The sequence below is a fragment of the Stigmatopora argus genome, chromosome 15, assembly GCF_051989625.1.
Source record: "Stigmatopora argus isolate UIUO_Sarg chromosome 15, RoL_Sarg_1.0, whole genome shotgun sequence".
Taxonomy (NCBI): Eukaryota; Metazoa; Chordata; class Actinopteri; order Syngnathiformes; family Syngnathidae; genus Stigmatopora; species Stigmatopora argus.
In genome coordinates this window covers 5,136,051-5,156,567 of record NC_135401.1, presented here as the reverse complement: position 1 = coordinate 5,156,567, position 20,517 = coordinate 5,136,051, and the positions used below count along the sequence as shown (strand labels likewise).

General features: G+C 39.3%; 1 protein-coding gene across 3 annotated transcripts in view; it reads right to left on the bottom strand.

Moving 5' to 3' along the window:
- Nucleotides 1–1,240: 1,240 nt before the first annotated feature.
- rps6ka1 (ribosomal protein S6 kinase a, polypeptide 1) overlaps nt 1,241–20,517 on the bottom strand; it is a 35,573-nt gene continuing 16,296 nt past the window's right edge. For 2 of the 3 annotated variants that reach the window (XM_077620516.1, XM_077620517.1), the window contains exons 3-22: nt 9,433–9,549; nt 9,263–9,344; nt 8,494–8,574; nt 8,278–8,357; nt 8,095–8,201; nt 7,737–7,774; nt 7,486–7,628; nt 7,246–7,316; nt 7,089–7,177; nt 6,521–6,585; nt 6,067–6,169; nt 5,867–5,997; nt 5,218–5,343; nt 5,047–5,136; nt 4,684–4,842; nt 3,911–4,072; nt 3,550–3,626; nt 3,349–3,466; nt 3,044–3,181; nt 1,241–2,870 (exon numbers count right to left, since the gene is read on the bottom strand). In XM_077620516.1, the coding sequence (XP_077476642.1) occupies nt 2,748–2,870; nt 3,044–3,181; nt 3,349–3,466; nt 3,550–3,626; nt 3,911–4,072; nt 4,684–4,842; nt 5,047–5,136; nt 5,218–5,343; nt 5,867–5,997; nt 6,067–6,169; nt 6,521–6,585; nt 7,089–7,177; nt 7,246–7,316; nt 7,486–7,628; nt 7,737–7,774; nt 8,095–8,201; nt 8,278–8,357; nt 8,494–8,574; nt 9,263–9,344; nt 9,433–9,549 (2,100 nt within the window). In that variant the 3' untranslated portion in view covers nt 1,241–2,747. Of the gene's footprint in view, nt 2,871–3,043; nt 3,182–3,348; nt 3,467–3,549; nt 3,627–3,910; nt 4,073–4,683; nt 4,843–5,046; nt 5,137–5,217; nt 5,344–5,866; nt 5,998–6,066; nt 6,170–6,520; nt 6,586–7,088; nt 7,178–7,245; nt 7,317–7,485; nt 7,629–7,736; nt 7,775–8,094; nt 8,202–8,277; nt 8,358–8,493; nt 8,575–9,262; nt 9,345–9,432; nt 9,550–11,223; nt 11,278–12,108; nt 12,190–20,517 lie in introns of those variants that run through there. The other variant, XM_077620519.1, reaches the window with a different exon arrangement.

Below are 20,517 nucleotides of genomic sequence, written 5' to 3'. Positions count from 1 at the left end.
TGTGGTCACTTTGTGGTGTAGAGGTTTGTTCACCTGACTGTCATGCGGACAGGTGTGGTTCAAATCCCAGGTAGGAATCATTTTTTTACCTTAAATAGAAACAACCATGTGTAGTCAAGACTTTCCAATAATGACAAAGTTAAGTGTGCCTACTTCATGGTGTAGAGGTTCACTCATCTGACTGCCATGTAGGCAGTTGGGGTTCAAATCCCAGTTGGGAATAATTTTTCCCTTAAATAGAAACAACCGTGTGTAGTCAAGACTTTCCAATAATCACTAAGTAAAATGTGGCCACTGCATGGTGTAGAGGTTCGCTCACCTGACTGCTGTGTGGGCAGGTGGGGTTCGAATCCCGGTGGCTGCTCACTTACGAAAGACTGGCCGAAGGCTGACAGGAATTTTTTTTTGCTGAAAAAAATGACAAAGTCTTTATTTTAATGAAAAAAGGTTCACCCATATACTGAACTACATAGTGTAGTGATCAGTCAGATGACAGCGGGATTCGAACCCCAGCTGCCCACACGGCAGTCAGGTGAACAAACCTCTACGCCATGAAGTGGCCACACTCTACTTTGTCATTATTGGAAGGTCTTGACTACACATGGTTGTTTCTATTGAAGCGAAAAAATGATTTCCAACTGGGATTCAAACCCCAACTGCCTACATGGCAGTCAGGTGAGTGAACCTCTACACCATGAAGTGGCCACACTTAAGTTTGTCATTATTGGAAAGTGTTGACTATACATATATAGAAATAATTAAGGGAAACTGTTCATATATGTGTATATATATGTGTATATATACATATATATACACACATGCATATACATATGCATATATATATATATACATACATATATATACATATGCATATACATATATATATGCATATATATATATAATATATGCATATGTATATGCATGTGTATATATATGCATATATATATATATATATATATATATATATATATATATATATATATATATATATATATATATATATATACACACACACATGCATATATATATACATACATATATATACATATGCATATACATATATATATGCATATATATAATATATGCATATGTATATATATGCATATATATATATATATATATATATATATATATATATATATATATATACACATACATATACATATATATATATATTACAATATATAGCATATAACAAATTGTGTGGGTGTATGTATACACTCAACCTTTAACATTTTGTAAGATATAAAAATCTTTATTATACAATAAGACATACCAAGTTTAGTCAAAGGAACAATGTTTTTTCTTTTTGCCACCACACAAGAAAAAATGAATGATACGACTTTATGCTCCCTTTTGAGGTAAGATAACTGGTTGGACAATTACAGAGCCACACAGCTCTTCCCTTCTTTTACACGAGACATTGGACAGATTCCTTGACGAGTGGTCCTTAGGCACCGAGCTGATAGCAGGACCTACTGTGGGAAGTCATCAAAACATGCCAAGTGGAAACAGAGCAAGAAAAGTCTGATCTCACGGGCAGTTGACTTAATTTGGCCCCAAAAACTATGAGGGATATTAACTTCCACTACCTCAAATGGACTATAACCTTTACACGTGAACTGAAAATTCAAAGACGTGGACGTATTTGGATCAAACTGTTGCGAAGTGACCAAGTTTCGGTACGATTGACGGCGATAGACGTCCTGCCAGCCTTCCCAGTCAAAATAGATTGACTATCGCCACCAATGGCAGCCAATTGAGTTCATCTGAAAAGGTTATATATAGCCCTACCTTTTTTTTGTGACAAAGCGTACAGAATATGAAGCGGAAAACGAATTCCATCGAGAAAAACAGTCTGCTCAGCCTGGTTTTTGAAACACAAAATCTTAACATTTCTATTCTTTTTCTGAATGACACAAAACTCTTTAATGTGCTTCGTTTGCCTTGCACAAAAATAAAGCTTTCCTCTGACAAAACAAAAACAAACAAAAAAATCAACACCAAAAGCAGCCAGCACAGGAAACGGCATTCAAAAAACCCGAAAAAATAAAGAAACACAAAGCCAATATCAATGTTGAAACATGCCACGCCTCTTTCACAGAAAGCCACCAGTGTACGAAATGTGTAGTCAAATAAAACGTCGAAAGAAACGACGCACGGCAAATCATGCAACTGACACTTGTAAAAGAAACACGAAATTGACATGGACATTTCCCCGCCATCCTCCACGTTGTGGCGGTACCAAGCAAAGCCAAAAGAGGCATTTATGGCAGAAATATATATTTTTTAAAATATATATTCTATATTTCACATGAACCAATCCCCACCCTGAAAAAAAAAAACAGCATTTTGGACAGTACTACGGCCGCCGTGCTGCCGGCACGAAAGGATTTAGCAGCGCCGAGCCGCTAATGTAAAGCTCATCATCTTTACGCACGCATGCGTACACGGACGGACAGACGGAAAACAGGCAGACAAATAAACGTGCAGAAAGCTGAACGACGAGAAACGTTGACTGAGCCGGCTTTGTGTGGCACGGTGGTCATGCAGGAGCGCACGCACATTACAAACAACGGCCCCTATCCGTCTCCTTTGGCCATAGCTAGAAGTCAAGATGGGGGGGGGTTTCAGCGGGTTTTTCAGGGTCACAGTCAGTGTTCCTTGGCTGGTAGCGCCCTCCCGAGCGAGCTGGTTGGTTGCTTGGTTGGGTTTCGTTCTCCCGAGAGGGGTTGCACGGAGAGTGTCTACAGGGAGGTGGACGGAAGCTTCTTAACGCGCCTCTGGGCTAGAAAGGAGCTCTCGATGGGCTTCAGCTCGGGGGTGGGCTGCGAGTTCTTCAGGGCGGAGTACGTGGCTGCCATGGCACCCTGCGACATGAAAAAAATAATAATCTGCCGTCATTCAAATTGATTCAAGGGCCTCCGATTGATTTGTGTATTTGTTGAGGCTTTTGGCTAAATATTTGGAATTTGCAAAGTGCCTGACACTTCCAAGTTTGTTACACAATTTATTCCTCAGTGAACCAGTGAAATGCAATCACCTTTACGAGTTTAGGGTCTTGGTGTGGGAGCTGGCTATTTGGGAGTTTGTCTCGCTGAACAATCCAAGGGTGCCGGAGAACCTGCTTGGCAATCAGTCTCTGATGCGGGTCCACGTGGAGCATCTTGGACACCAGGTCCTGCAGGAAGGTGCAGTATTTTACATAGGACTATAACTCCTGCTCAGCGTTTATTCATATGTTATTTACAGTGCCTGACTCATTTTAAAATAAAATACAAAGCCTTGATGTCTTCCCAACCTAAATGCTAGTTAAGAACAAGGAAAGGCTCACAAATGAAGTCCTACCTTAGCACTGTCGGACACCGTGTCCCAGTTGCCTCCAGACAAACTGAAGTGACCATTGCCTATCCTGTTCAGGATCTCATTCGGAGTGTCTTCTGGTCCATTGGCGAAAGGAGTAAAACTAGTGGCAGGAAATAAAAGAATAAGACGGTAAAAAGATAGAAAAAGATGCTTTGTCTTAAGAGCGTGACTGATTGTATTTACCCTGCCAGCATGGTATACAGCAAGACTCCCAAACTCCAAATGTCACAGCCCTCGTCGTAGCCCTGACGCTTCAAAACCTACGAATGACACATTTTTTTGGCTATTTGAAAATGTTAAATAGGCAATAAGTGTGTTTTAAGATGAAAAACATATCATCTTTGCTCAACAATGACAAAAATCTGATTCACTTTTAGCTAGTGCTCTAATAGTCTTACCAAATTGATCGCTACCGTACGGTGGTAGTGAATTAAATTCTTAGATCACAACTAACAGTTTGGTTAAATTGCGAAAAAGTCTAAAATGAATAAATACATAAATAAAAGGACTCCAGGTGTTTGATGTCACTCCCTGATGGACTCACTTCAGGGGCCACAAAGTTGGCCGTGTAACACGGGGTCATAAGCAGGCCGTTGTTGGCGCGAAGCTGTTTTGCAAAGCCAAAATCGCAGATCCGAATGGACTCGGGGTTCCCCGACTCGTCCACGTACAGGATGTTGCTGGGCTTCAGGTCTCGGTGCACCACCTAAACCCAGAAATCAAAAAGGGAAAGAAAGAACCTAGTGAGGAATTTCGAACTTTCAACCGTCCTCTATGTTTAGGAAATTGCTAAATGACATATATTGTGGCACTTTAATTTCAGGCTCTTAGTAGAAAAAGTTGAGATTGATCCAAAACATGTTGAATATTTGAAAATTGTTGAATAAAATGTGTGCCCGGACGTGAAATTAAACGCATTAACATTACCAATATTCTCATCTGTACCATATTGCTTCATTTAGTAATTCTCAAAAATCATTTCCATTTAAAGGTTGTAGCTTTTAGGGGGAAATTGTTATGTGATTCAAATATATTTACAAGATTAGTTTATTAAAAAGCTTCCAATACTTTTAGATTACTATTTATGTTTTTTTTTTTTAACTGGGAAAACGCATTTTGTAGAGTAGCACCACCAATTTTGTTATACGCAGCTGGGTATGATGACAATAAAGGCTTTTGATTTGATTTCTTTGATTTTAAATTAATTAACTGATGATTTTTAATCGAATTCTACACCTATCTTACACTCAACATGAAGCAACTTGCCTTTGAAAATGTAAAAAAGTAGTCGGACTGATAAATATGCTGCTTTCTCACCCCTTGCGAGTGAAGGTATTCCACTGTTTTGGTGATGGTGTGCAACACGGCGCTGGCTTCCCTCTCCGAGAAGGACTTCTGTTTGAGAATCCGATCCAGCAACTCTCCCCCGCGCATTAGCTCGGTCACCAGGAACACTTGCTTGCCAGTGTCGTACACCTGAAGCAAATGTGGTTAAAAAAAACAACAACAAAAACATTGGACTTCATCTTGGATATGTACACTATATTTGAGGCTAACTAGTCACACTTAAGTATAAGTCACACCAAAGAATGCATGACGAAGAAGAAAAAAACTGTCACAGTGGAGTATAAATTGCTAGAATTTTTTGGGGGGAGGGGTAGAATTTTGTAATTTACTCACATCTTTCAGCGTTATAATATTCGGGTGCTGTCCGTATCGAAGTAGGATCTCGATCTCCTCGGAGGGGTCTGTGCTGGTCTTGTCGATCATCTGTCCATTACAGAAAACAAAGATTTAGGATTTGCATTGGATGAGGTCACGTGAGTGTCATTTGTTGAGGCGCTTTTGCACCTTGACTGCGTATTCCGTGTTGGTGGCCTTGTGGACACATCGCTTACACACGGAGAAAGAGCCCATGCCGATGTCCTCTTTTAGAACGTAGCCGTCGCTGAACAACAAGTTCTTCCCGTGGAGTTGCTGCATGCGGATAGGAAAATATTTTGATAAACTATTTCACTAGATATTAAAATAATGACATAGATTTGACATTCAAGACATATAACTCTTTGGCAGCAAAGATATGTTACAATTGTAAAAATTATGATGGGGTGTAAAAATGCCCATCAAGTGCACTTATATGCTCATGAGTGACCACCGATATTTGTGATGAAATGCTAGTGGGCTAGTGTGGCTAAATAATTCTAGACGGAAAAGATCAGTTATATTTTTTTGTGATCCACCGATCATCCAAAACTTATGAAATTGTCCCGAACGATCGGCCAACCAATCAATCGGCCTACCTTTATATATTAACTTGTTTGTTAAAAGCAAGTGCCACCATTTACTGGTTACTGTTTTCCTCCACTAATTACCCATTAGAGAATAAAATGTATTGCTTTTTATATATATGAGCTGGATTCAAAGCCCTGATCCTTCAATACGAGGACGACCCACTTGACCACTTGCCTACCATGATTTTATTTTGTATTTTTTTGCTAACCTGGACCACTGGATGCGGTGGGGGCTGTACGGGCTCGCCTGCACATTCTTCCTCCAATAAGGTGGACGCAATAAAGCTAAAGCCACGGAAAAGCTGATGAGCTCCCGCACTCGGTGGCACACCGGGGGAGTCTAAAAGCAAGATGAGAAGACAAACAGTTGGGCGTTGTTTATTAAAAAAAAAAACTTTATGACTGTTACCTTTAGGGGTGCGGGAGGTGAACTCTGAGTCAAAATAGAACGTGTCATCGGGACGCGCCACTGCTGGTTTGAACGGTGGTTTTATTTCTCTGCGGAACAGTTTCTGGTAGGCGTGAAAGCAGGTTTTATTTATATATACATAAAAGAAAACAACTGCAAGCAAGAATATCACAGTACTCCATTTAGTCAGTACTAAAGAAGGGACAGCGACACTCATTGGCTGCCATTGACTGAAGCAAATCACTGCCAAATTTCCTACTCAAAATGACAATGGCAGTTAATGAATTAAAGTGAATTAAAACAGTAAGCTTCATGTTAGCATCTTTGCTACTCATCCAATTTAGAAGAAACAAATGAAGATGTTCCATATACTACATATTTATTTGTGATATAAATACTATATTTTCCGCAACAAAATTGACGGTGCTTTAAAAAACAAAAAACCTTCACTTACATTCCAATCAATGTTGGAAAACCATCCATGGCGTTTGATTTCTTCCGCTCCGTCTGGACCAGATCCTACAAAGAAAGCAACATTTAATTTCATGGGAGCTTTAAATTTACTATAATGCACTGATGAAATAATTCCAAGATCACATGATATTTGCATTAATAATGATTAGGAGCACACAGAGAGCAGACTTCCACCTCATAAACCAAATTCAAAGCACCGTCTTATTTCTGAACTTTGACCCCGTCTCCTATCTTATCACCTACTCTGTAAATTTGAGTTAAATAATCAAAACCTCAAAGTTATTGCAAAATTCCTTTTCGGACCTCTGTGTCCTTTAACCTCATTAATTCAAAGTTTAATGATCTATTCCATGTTATATGAAGAAAATGTGATAATCCCTTTATTCATTCTTAAATTATCTTGAACCCAAAAATACAATGAAAGTGAATACACAACCGCCGCCAGGATTTATGCAATTCTCTTAAAAGTACTATAATATTTAGTATGCGTTTAAACATCTTCCTTGTTGCGTAACCTTAGTGGGTGCAAAAAAAAAGGGGTAACCGACCTAGTCGGTTGCCGGGATTCCTCTTGAACAGAGCTCGGAGCAGCGACTGGGCTTCCGCGCTGAGGAACTGAGGCATTCCCAGGCGCGCTCTGCGAGAGACACAAGTCTGTCCTTATCTTCAACCTCATCACGAAGGCACGCGAGGGCGAGCACTAACTTGAGAATCATGTTCATCGTTTCTTTGCGGTCTTTCCCGTGGAAAGGCAGCGACCCGGTCAACATTTCAAACTGGAGGAGAAAATGTCATCACATTTTCATTGTACTATGCAAACTTTACAGTCTTTGCAGTAACTGCCAACCTTGTCTTTTTTGGTTCATATGACAAATATTGCGTTAAATAAAAACCTCCCAAGGACGAGTTTACAGAATCATTTCCATTCAATGTTTGCTTCCTTACCATCAGTACTCCAAACGACCACCAGTCAGCGCTGTGGGTGTGCCCTGCCCTGCTGACCACCTCGGGTGCCATGTACTCCACAGTTCCACAGAAGGAATAGGCCTTTTCATGGTGGTCAATACCCTCTTTGCACAAACCAAAATCTGGTAGACAATAAGGACATTTTGTCATTCCGTCACTGAGTTGAAGCATACTATGACTAAATAACCATTTCACATATATGAGGAGCAGTTTGAAGGCACTTTTCTAACCTGTGAGTTTGATGTGACCTTCTTCATCCAGGAGAATGCTAAAAAAAAATAGTAGGAAAAATTAGTAACATGACAAACGCAACACATTGTATCTTCCGTTACAATGACAATAAAGGCTATTCTGATTCTGAAAATATAAACAGCATACAACCACTTATAAATGTGCACTAATAGTAGTAGTAGTTCCAGGAACTACATGGAATATGTCAACAAAATAGGGGAGAACAGGGTTGGTTGTCACAAGTTCTACCATTCATGAATATGTTCCCAGCCGCCTGACACTAGTCAGTTATTTATTACAAGTATATTTGTTTGGATTTGATGTCTTATTCAGAGTGAAAAATTCAACCCCTTTTACTTTTCAGGCTTCAGGTCTCTGTACATAATGCCCAAGCTGTGGAGGTGGTCGAGGCCCAATGCCAGCTCTGCAAGGTAAAACTTGACATCCTCCTCGGTGAACATCACCTGCAAAAAACACAAACAGATAAAAATAAACATCGCTACGTATAAACAGAACCCAGAAAGAACACAGGATTCCCACCTCTTTAGACAAGCGGGTGAAAAGATCGCCTCCTCGCAAAAAGTCCAAGATCAAGTAGAGTTTGCCTTCAGTCTGGAACGCTGCAAATGAGATCTAGTGTTAATTCCTTTTCAAGATATGTGAAAAAAATCCATTAAAAAAAATGACTGTGCCTATTTTCTACACACTGCAAAAGTAACACTTTGATGCAAAACAGGGGTGCTGTGGTTAATTTACCGTAGTGCAGCTTGACAATGAACGGATGGTTGACATCAGCCAAGATGTTTCTCTCCATTTTAGTCCTCACACGATCTCTCACTGGCGACAGGAAAAAAAGGGGTTGACATCAATGTAGCACTTTATTTAGTTGAAGGTAAATCGTATTTTATTTTCCACGAGTCACCACCCTGCTGATTAATGGTCGCAAAGGCTAAGCAAAAGCGTTGCAGTGACGACATTTTTCATTCAGCGTGCACATTATCGCAAAGGCTTATTGGCAAGAAAACGATGAGAATTCCATAGAAGGAAAGCGAGAGAAAAAAAAACGTAAAATATAGGACAGTTTTTACTGCACTCTGTATAACCCCTAAACCTAGATACCATTATAAATAGGCCCCTGGAATACTAAGTAGGACAAAGTTAACCCTTCAGAGAGCAATCATTTGACTCTGACGGTCCTACGTGTCCATCCCATTTCGACGTTGTTGGTGTGTCAATGGGAAACTCCAACAGAAATTCCTTTTCTGAACGTTCTCATGAAAAGTTGAAGTTACAAAACCAGTTCTGGAACGAATTTTGTAAGTAGAGGTACCACTGTTTAGTATATGGCAGTTAAGAAATTGCTATAATTTGCATTTTGCATATTTGGATCTTAATGAAATTTTAAGATGAGCTACAATATGCAAAAGCAAGAAGGTGGACTGACAGTTTTTTTTTTAATTAATGTATTGAAAATGATCATTTAATGTAAATAGGTTGGTCAAAAGCTGACCTGTCCATCCCTTACCTTTAAGTGTAGCCTTCTTGAGGACTTTCATAGCATAGAGCTGATTATCATCAGGAGGAGTCACCTTGCGCACCAGGAAAACCTGCAGTAGTGAAATATCGGCAATGTCAAAAATGAAAGGCAAAGAAGACCAGTGAGGTTTAAAGGAATGGCGGGCGGCTCGCTCTTACCTTCCCGAAGGAGCCCTGGCCCAACACTTTGAGCAGTTCAAAGTGGGACGCGTCTGCTTTTTCCGAACCCTCTTTGACCACATGGGTGATGTTGATTTCCTTGATTTCATCATCGTCCTTTTACACAAAACACAAAATATAGATTTCATTAAAAGAGCCTTAATTGCCACAAGAGCTTCAAATGATCTCAGTGATCTTTAAAGTCAGTACAAGTACCTTTAGTGGTATATAAAAATACAATTTTACAAATTCTTGTACGCAATATTAATATTCCTATCTTGTGTAGTGTTATTGCACCTTATTAAAAATATTCATTTGAATTTTTATTAAAATTAACAATGAATGAGTTATCCTTCCTTGAAACTATATTTGAGTATTGAAACAGACATCCTATCCATTTATCATGGGAGAGCTGGCAGAAATAGCAAAAAGATGAATAGAGCCACATGATTGGCTGCCTGACATTGTTAATGGCAGTGAAATTTTTACCTGGCTGGCATTGAATGATTATCTTTCAGCACCATGGACAGTCCCATTGGATCAGGCGAGTCGCTAACTGGATTGTTGGTTAATGACAGCCAATTAATTAATCAATGAAATATTACGTTTGTTAGAAAAGTAAGGTTAATATGTTTACATGCCAAAGTTACTGTGCGGTCTGAGTATAGTCATCTCATTTTAAGATCAACTCCATCACCCTTAATGGCAGCCAAAGAGCTAATAAATCACCAATACTTTGCAAGTAATGTCCCATTTATAAAGACACAAAATAATTTAAGTTTCATGTATTCTCAGTAGAATAAAATTAGCAAAACAAATAGTCAAATGATGCAATCAAACTGTAATCAGAAGGAAAAACCTTCCCATCGGGAAAAAAACAACAGCAGCAAGAAGCATTTTACAATACAAACGCTATGACCAAAGTGACTGACAACCTATTTAACTCATAGGCTCCCATTGATGGCGCTATAGAGCTCCAATGCATGGAAACTGTCATCACATGTCTAAAGCAATTAATGGCATCCAGGGAGTTAATTGACATTTTAAATGAGGTACTACCATGGTTACTGAAGTCCAGTCTTTCACTGCTGGCGCCGCCAAGTCTTTGGTCTTTTTGGACAGGTGGAAGGAGAGAAAATGACTCAGTTTAAATCTCCTCTCGGGGCCCATGTCCTGTGTCGTGACACTCTAAGGCCTTTTATGACTTTAGTGTCATAGTCCTTTGACTAAAGCAGCCCGAAAGGAACCAGAAATAAGCATACAGGAAGGAAGAGGTTGTCTTAACTCACACTTTGGCACCTAAGTGCTCGCGCTACTGAATAAGTCACCACCAAAAAACAACAACAAAAAATCTCCACATGGCTTTAAGAGTAGACATTAATTACATTCAACGGATGACCGTCAAGCCAAAACCCGCGAAACACAACAAAATATAAATATTATCATGTGGAATCCAAACATGCCAAATTAAGGATGGTAAATCACTAATTTCATGATGATGCAATATTTGCTGACATTACAAACCAATTCATTTTTCACCCTTTGATACATTTTACACAACCCAATAAGTTACACATTACCTGAAGCTATAAAAAACAGTCAAAATTTGTCCATTAAAAATATTCTCCCACTTAGTGTTAAAAATGATAGTGCACATCCAGTTATTTCTTATGGAGGTGTCTTACTTGCCAAATCCATATTTTTCCTACGAAAAAAAATGCCCCACACTTGTGACATTGCTAGTTAGAGTTTCATAAGGGCGCAGAATTACATATTTACAAAGTGACTTACCTGAGAACTAATGAAGGCAAAGTCCTTCTCTATCCACGTGATATGACACTCGTTCTAAGTGGTGTTGGAATGGAGAGGTGACATTATGATTACTTTTGGGCTATTCTTTTTGTAACCATTGCGAAAAACACACATGCAGTGATAGAGGGTGGGAGGACAGGACAGGAGAGGACCGGACATGGGTGGACAACACATGAAGTCGCCCTCTCTTTCCCTTCCCTTCGTTTCATTTCCTCTCTCTTCTTGAGCTGACCTAACTTCCTTCCGGCTACAGAAGTTCAAACAGCAAGCAAAGGCTGCTTAAGTAAATCACATTGGAAGGTATAAACCGTGAATCTAATACATTTTTAATAGCAATAGATAACCAATCCATTTGAAAAGGGGAGGCTGGCTGCAAATAAAAAAAAAATAATTGGTCTAAAACTACATTAAATGTATTAAATGGCTTGAATTTGAGCAATTGATTGATTATTTTTAAAATATTTTTTAAATTGTGCCTTACACGATTTTTTAACAATTTAGTTCAACTTTTTTGTGACTGATAAGAAGGTAACAGCCCAGAATCAAACGGTTCCCTCCAGGTCGTGTGCGCTTACATCATCTTCTCTGAACCAGGAAGTAGGGTGGTTCTGACTTAATATCTACATTTTTAAACATTTTTGTTTAACCTGTTAAAGTCAAGTGGGTTTAAAGACGCTTTTTGACAATAAGATCATTTATCTCTCATCTCATTTTCTAAACTGCTTCATCCTCATTAGATTCAGCGCCTAAATCTTCCTCAAATGCACACACAGAAAAGACATTCAGCACATAAGCAGATCAAAGACAACATCCTTGCATACACTGAATATTTTGGGCTCCGAATGCTAAAAAAAAGCCACTTGCCTCTCTCATTCGCGCTTTGGTGCGGAAAAGGAACCTCCACATTTCTAGATATTTCCATGTCACATAGCGCCAACAGGCAGCGACCGGCTTACGATTTTGAGTTGGCCAACGCTTTGTGTTACAAGCAAGTTTGCATACAGCAAAACGAGAAGTGAATTTTTTTTCACTGAAAAAAAAAAATCAGGGACTGGATTTCTGAGAAATGATTACAAAAGCAGCATGATAGTGAAACTTCTCCAGGCAAATGTCACAATTCTTAATTTCTTTGATGCTTTTAGTATTCTCAAGTCTAGAGGGAAAAAAAAACTTAAAAGGGGGTCAGTGGGTTCCTGTAAGGGGGGTCTTGCAACGGAGAAAAAGGGTGGCCAAGTAAGGGCATGTATCCAATGTTCACTCATAATGTCGGTCTGTGTAAACGCTAATTAAACCGAGCTTTGGGCAAAAGAGACAATGTGCGGGAAGAACAAGTAAATGCTTGACTTGCAGCATAGGAGTACTATGAATAATATATAATTAAAACATTTATCTGAGGGCGCCTCAACGTTGCTTCCCTTTTTTCTGCATGGTTTCAACTCTGACAGTTGGAACACAGAGCAGCCAAGAGGGCGTTAAAGTACACACAAAAGGACAGGATCATCTAAACAGAGACCTAAAGATGGCACTTGATTTGTACTTTTAATGCCGAAAATGTGCAGACTGGACTTTCTCAAAAGAATCATACACACAAATTTGAAGATAAAATACATTGTAATGAAATATCAGTAGAGACAAACTGAGATTACAATTCGACACAAACGCATTTAGAGCTATCATGGATTTAATGATTTATTTTGTTGATTAATCACAAGAAAAAAACTAAATTAAAAAAAAATGCTACATTTGATATTACGAGGGTAAAAAAAGGGTTTTGGAGAAATTTGGGGTCAACAATGTCCTTTAAGATTAATCAACTATAGAATATTTTGAGATTGATTTGATAACCGATTTGCAGCCAGTCCATCCCAATCAAAATGGATTATACGTCTAATGCAGTCAATGAGTTCAATATTGACATATTTAAAGTTTAAAGAATCCATACTGTGAAAACATGAGTTTGACAGCTCCGAACTCTTTGCTTGAATCAAGTACAAACCCACAATAAATAGATAGAGCCCAACATTCATGTATTTATTTATTAACTTACTTATTCCCTATCTATTTGTCTAAAATGCCTTTCCTATTTCTGCATCCTCACCCTTTTGCTACTGTGACAACGAAATTTCCCGAATACGGGATGAATAAAGTTATCCAATCCAATCCAAATATGAGACAACATAATAGAATTAACTAACTCGCAACCTACAGACAACAACAAGACTGCAATTAAAATGCCCACACTCACATAATAAAAAATAAAAAAAACAGTTCGGTGCATTCAAGGACAGCCAACACCTAGTATAGTACATAACTAACTAATGAGAAGATTCCTCAAAGAATTTAACCATGCAGATTTCAAATTTCCTACACGTGATAATTGGGGAAATTAGACAAAACACATGAAATAACACCGCTATGCAAACACAACCAGTTTGTTATGTCTGTTATACCTACCCACATTTTGTTGGCTAAAATAGTAGCAACATTGATAAAATTTCCACCCCCGTGCAGAGAGAGCATTTTCTGATATACTACTGGATTTTATTAAAGTTTTTTCTTTCTCCACGACCACACATCGAAAACAAAATGTTGCTTTCTTCAATTTATTAAAAAGATTATTTCTGCTGGGACACACACAATAAAGGTTTTGTCTGTTCCTTTAATTAAACGCATCTTATGGGAGATGTGTTGGCTTTGACTGAAGTTGTCGAGTTACGAGAAAGAGGATCAGTTTGGTTGCAGACGCTAGCTGGCTGGCACCAGGATATGTCAGCTTAGAGGCGCTAATGTGTCTCTGTATTTATCAATCTGAAACTCAATGCGCTGCAGCTCCCTACTGAATCATTCCCACCTCCACCTTTCAGTGTTATTCATTCAACTAGTTCCTTTTACAGTCCAATCCACCAATTATAAGAGCACAAACGTTAAAAAAAGGGTCTGACAGTGCTGACCAATCTGGTCAAAAATAAATAAATCATGAGCTCAGCATATTGTGGAATAGCCATTCTTTTTACAAAGAAAATTGATTTAAAGGAAATAAATTTGCTCTTACTTTGCACCCCTTTAGCAAATTGCAGACAGAACAATGCTTGGTTAAAACTAGTTGTTTATAGTAGACGATAAAAAGCTAATGTATATTATCATAAGAACAAAACTGCATTTTAGAATACAATGTGTTTTTGCTATGCGTGTTTACCTTAACATTTGATCTCATCTGGAGTACAATAAACTGCTTAAAAACCATCAACATGGGAGTATTCTGATCAACGAATGAAAATCTGACAAACTAATCCGATTTCATTTGAGAACAGAATTGAGTTTTCTTCCTAAAAAGTATATTTAATATCACTGTAAGCCACCAGAGTGGATAACAGAGTCCCCCAGCACCAAAATCAAGGCACTTTAATAAAAGCGTAGCCTAAAGCGGTCAGGATGAGCTTCAAACTGCATGGAGAAGTCATAAAAAGGAGACAAAGTGTTAAGAAAAGAGTAGTCAAGGCTCCAAACAACACTGTGCAAAGTAATAAAAGTATTTACTGCTCGCTATTTAATACAATTTCCTCTTAGCCTGATTTACTCTTCAAAAAACAAGACAGAAAGTGCATTTTTGGTATGAAATACTAGTGTATTGTGATGACGTACACACGCACTGACACACACAAGGTCATTAGAGGCCAGAATCTAAAATCCACAGGTTGATGACACCCAAATGGCAAAGAAGAGAATTTCCTTTCACAATGCCACATGATTCCTTAATCTCCAGGCTTGGTTGGACTTTTCAGACAGGATGCTATATGGAACACGTGTTCACCTTTTCACCCCCCGTCGGTGTCGTTGACAAAATGGGGTTAATACCCTTCATTGAGCAGGATTTTCCATCTGCTGTCTTATCAGCACCACACGCGCATCGCTCAGTGACAGCTGCAAACGGTCGAATGGGCTATGTTATTAGCTGACAAACTTCCACGCAAGAGTCACAGGAAATGTGCAAGGGATTAGCACGGATGCTACCGGAAATCCTGCTCAGGAAATAGGAAGTATTAATAGTGTGACAACAAGGATTGAGGTAAAATGATCAGCCAGATGACACGATGCCTGCTGAGTGGAGACCATGGTGGTGATGTGAGAGTTTATAACTAAGATGGATTTAGGTGGGCTACTGTAGTGATTTGCAAGGGGCCAATGACGTAAAAGAATTTTGCCTGGTTCATGTGAGTTTTTTTGTTCACAATCAGACCTAAAATAGGGGTTTCACATCCCAGTTTTGCATTCTTAGGATACAAAAAAAATGCATACTCAAAGTGCAATCGCCTTCTTACAAAATCTACGTTAAGCAATTCTGAGAAAAGATTTACTAAAGATGGCAATAACAGTGACTTGAAAAACCACCAATGACATGAAAATATGAGCAGAAAAAAGTGAAATTCCAATTTTTAAAAATTACAGGTAACAGAATGGGTAGCCGGACATTTCGTCGACGGACACTTTGTCGCCGGACAGTTACAATAACAGACGAATTTAGGGTTTTCTTAAGAGGGGAGAGATTGGTTTTAGTCGAAGAGGAAGATATCGTTTTAATGGCAACTGACACTAATCTCGATTTATTGGCAAAAAGTATGCACTGGTTTTGCGACGGTACGTTCGATAGTGCACCTGACAACCATCAACTCTATACCAGTGCATACTTTTTGCCAAGAAATCGAGATTAGTGTCAGTTGCCATTAAAACGGTACACGGTCGATTGGTCGGCGGTCTTTTGGTCGCCGGTCTTTTGGTCGCCCGTAAGGTTATTGATAATTACCATTTAAATGGTTGCTCAAATTCCCTAAATACAAACTGGAATTACTATTTAGTCATACTTAATGCCCTATTAATTATTAGGCTAAAGAAAAGCTCCAAATTTTCCGGACTTTTATTGTTTTTTGTTGGAGAACTTGTTAAGACCCTGACTGACGTCGCTTCCTAAGGGGACAACTCATGTACATACAAACTCTTATACACTCACACGTCGGCTCAGTGAAACTGCTCATGGCCATTGTTGGCTTTTATTGATGCGTAGACCGTGTTGTTTTACCTTGTTTTGTCGCCGGTCTTTTGGTCGCCCGTTGTCGCGGTCCGGTCGACCAAAAGACCGGCGACCAATCGACCGCACACACATTAAAAGGATATCTTCCTCTTCGACTAAAACAAATCTCTCCCCTCTTAACGAAACCCTAAGTTCGTCTGTTATTATAACTGTCTGGTGACGAAGTGTCCGGCGACGAATTGTCCGTCGACGAAATGTCCATCGACGAATTGTCCGGTCGACTAAGCGTGCGTCGACGAAATGTCCAGTCAAGGCAGAATTTTGTTTTTTTTTAAACTATAATAGTTAATCTACATAAGATGAGCATCTCCAAGAACGAAAGACAAGAGCAACCGGTTGCCACGTTCTCCTTGGCCAACCCTGAGAGAGAAGTGTGAAACTATGGCAACTGTGTTCCTCGTTTTTTGTGTGCACGAGGACGGCGAGACCGCATTTGTGCGGGCAACGGCCACATTTATCAGCTTCCGGACGTGCCTCTTAACAGAAGAGAGCTACCGTCCGGCCAACAAGTGGACGTTCATCTCTGTTTCTATTCCGCGCTTCAAATACCAACATGGCCTTTAAAGGTTTTGGGGTCTGCAACTTGTGAATAATCATCGACCCACCTCACAGTCTGACAAATGTGATGAATGAGGCAAACTTTTAAGAAAAACGGAGTTATGAATGAGTTATCAATGAGCTGCAGGGTTTTTGACTACCAGGCATAAGTGTGTGGTTGCTCTCTACTCGTTCAGGGCTTGGCGACGCTGAGGACATGGTAACCATGACGACGACGGCAGCCAAGGATGGATGGAGGAGGGGCTGCTGAAGGGAATGGATGATTTGAATTATTGGAGCTTTTAGTCTGGCAAGCGATGCTAAGAAAACCATTTTTAATTGTTATACATCCTGACAGACCTGGAAAGAAAAACATTTGCGGGCTTTCAAGGACTCGCATTCATGTTATGCTGCATTGCAGAAAACCTGGGATGTTGGAAATGCATACACATTATACGTGTGTTTTTTCTAAAGGAGAATATTTAAAAAGTACTATAGTGAGGATCTTATTCACTGCCATTGAAAGCTCCTAACCACTACTACTATAATTACTACTAGAGCTCCATCTAGTGTAATCTGTTGCGCCTTATAGTGCGGAAAATACGGTATACCTCAGTCTTGACCAGCCTGTTCTTTTTTTTTACTTTAATTACTGTGTTTTTATAGTTCTAGACTGCCTCGGGGACCAAGAATGGGACTTGTGTTACAAGCTGGCTCCCCTGAGAGGCTGCTACACATAAATTAGCAAGACAACTGGGAGTATTTGTTAATTTGGCTAATTTTTTTCAATCAATGGAACGTCTGTTAATGCTTCATAATAAGATGTGGACACCTGGGCGACAGACAGGTGCAGCTTCATTGTTTTTTTTCTTGAATTATACAGATACAGGTTTATTTTATTGTACCCTGACCCTTCAAAAAATAGCAGATGCATATTTCTATGAAATCTGTACAAATGTAACAATTCCCTTGACTGTTTCAAAATCACCCAAAGTTGAAACCCCCCCCACACTATCAGCACTTTCTATTCATCTTCATCTCAAAACAGTATACTTTCGTTTTTCCACAAAACAAGAGGAGTTAAACTGCATTTTTAATGAACTTTGCCACAGACACTTTTGCTAAATGATTAGGTACGATTAAATATTTCAAAGACCTCCATTAGGGCAGCTGTCAGAGTGATTGATGATACAACATATAATATAACGCACACTTTAGAATCTACCGCAAACACAGGGGCATTCTGGGTAATTGGGTTATAAACCACGGCATGGTCTGTGCGAGGGTTTTTTGCTCCAATAGCTCTGCAGAACCACCTTTAACCATTAACAGCAGATTTTGTTGATAATAAACGCACACAAGAGGGCGTCCGCTTCAGTCGCATAGAAACAAACACAGATTTATATCCTTCAAGTCAAACACGGTATAAAAAAATTCAATGCTCACACCACAAGTTCCAAAGCTTTAAGAGGCAATCAGAACGATGTGTGTAAAGAACGAGAAGCTGTTTTTATTTGAGCCCGTAAAAAAAAAACTCAACTGACTTGCCAAAAGAAAATACAACACTTGAGGCCATGAGGTGTGAATGTGTGCATGTGGGTGTGTGGACGAAACCTGTATATTACATTCTGTGTGTTGGAGCAAAGTCTAATGGACAAGTCTAATGCAATGAAACCACTTTTCAAGTCTTTATCTCGGGGCAATTGCATGGATATGGGTCAAATATAAACGATCGAGCTTGTGAATTGGGGTCAGACGGGAACGACTTCATAGATTTGAAATGGCCTTCACAAAGTCCAACTTCCTTCCTGTTAAGGGGCCTTGCGCAGAAGACACACCAGGAGACGTCAAGAAAAACAATTGTGCTAGTCGTTAACATTTACTTCTTCCTACCAAGCAGAGGCCACAAAAGTTGTACTCTGTTGCACCACTTCTAGCTTTTAATCTCTGAGAAATTGACCTAATTTGTCACAAAAAGTACTCTTCCCCCCCTAATATAGTTACAAGTGACTCCAATTACAATTGCCATATCAGCGTTACATGTCGGAGTCTTGTGATAGGCCATTTTCTTCAAATTCGACTTCATATTTTGAAATGGCTTGAAATTTGTACTATTTGCACCATACTACAACATGTTTTTATTTTTTCTTGTTAATATTCCTTCGTTTTTTTCTTGACTACTACCTGCAAGGTGATTCTATATTTCTGTCCTCACAATTTGATGATATTTATCCCTCCCGAAGTGAGTGATTTAAGATTTTTTTCCTCAGCTTTGTTTCCTAAAGGCGGAAAATTGCCATTTAAAGTGACTTTAGTTTTTAGATATGTCAACATCCACCACATTTAGCGATTCCATAATCTTTGTGGAGCCTTGCGCACGGTAGTATCTATAACTGTGAATGTGTGTGAGCCTTCAAATGACCTGGTCCACCCACTATACAACAACATTGTGATTCTGCCCATAGGCTATTTTCCACCCACTTTAAACAACCAGCCGTGATTCTTATCATCGGAAAAGAAATTAAAAGCATTAAATTATGGTAGTCTGTTCGGGTGCGCGTCACCGCAGCGCTTGTGACGACATTCACCGAACGGGCGGGAAGAGAAAAAGGGGGGTGGGCAGCGTTGCAGCGGATGGAGGGACATATTGAGGTCAAGTGTTGACATTGGCACGATCACGACGGGATTCTAACATCTAATGACAAGAGATGCTTGCATATGCAAGAATACCCTCGGCCATTGTTTTGATTAGGGATTGGCAGTTGACTATCTTCATTGACAAAGAGCGCATTTTTAAAATGGATAATTCTTGCTTATTTATATATTTTCTTTGGATGAGAGAACCTGTTTTTAGCTCACTATTGCATTGAGTAAATTCTACTTTATAGGACTGTTACTTGGATTGTCAAAATGATTGGTTTGGTACATTTGAAATTATAACGGGTGAAATATTTGAGATGAAAATTGAAGGGTAGAAACTGACTTTTGGGCTACAAAAAGTGTGATTTTATGGAAAATTCCTTAATTTCCTCTTGTCATTTGAGATAACACTTAATTCCAGTTGTGTATTGGTACAATCACTTCCCAAGGTGAAATATATAGAAGTTACTTAGCAACATGGAGGCCAAGGGGATGTAATAATTCAGTGTCAACCCAACGCCCGCCTCCTCCTTGACCTTCCGGTGGAATGTCGAGAGCCCGGTTCGACGTGACTCCGAGTAGTGTCCAGACATTTTGCAAATAATCTCCTCGCTCGATGAGAATATGTTTGACATCAACATGCACTCACGATCATCCCTCTATGGGTTTGTTTGACAGGTTCCCATTGGTGAGCCTGGTGGGGAAACAAAGTTGGAAACTATGGCTCCAGATGACCACCATCTGTCAGGATGGATATGTTTTCCAGGAAGCGATATGGTATTTATTTAACCTCTACAAACGGAGAAAACTCCAGGGAGAATGTCTGGATTCTTACAGAAACAGTCAGAAACCACAAACATGTTGACATCGTGTTGAGTTGCCCGTATAAACCAGTCATAATTTGCACTCCCTACAATTTTTTTTTCATGGAACATTTGTCAAGGAAACTCTAATTATACGGGCATCTTACATTACTATTTGAGAAAAAGCTCCCCTTGCTCTACACTGAT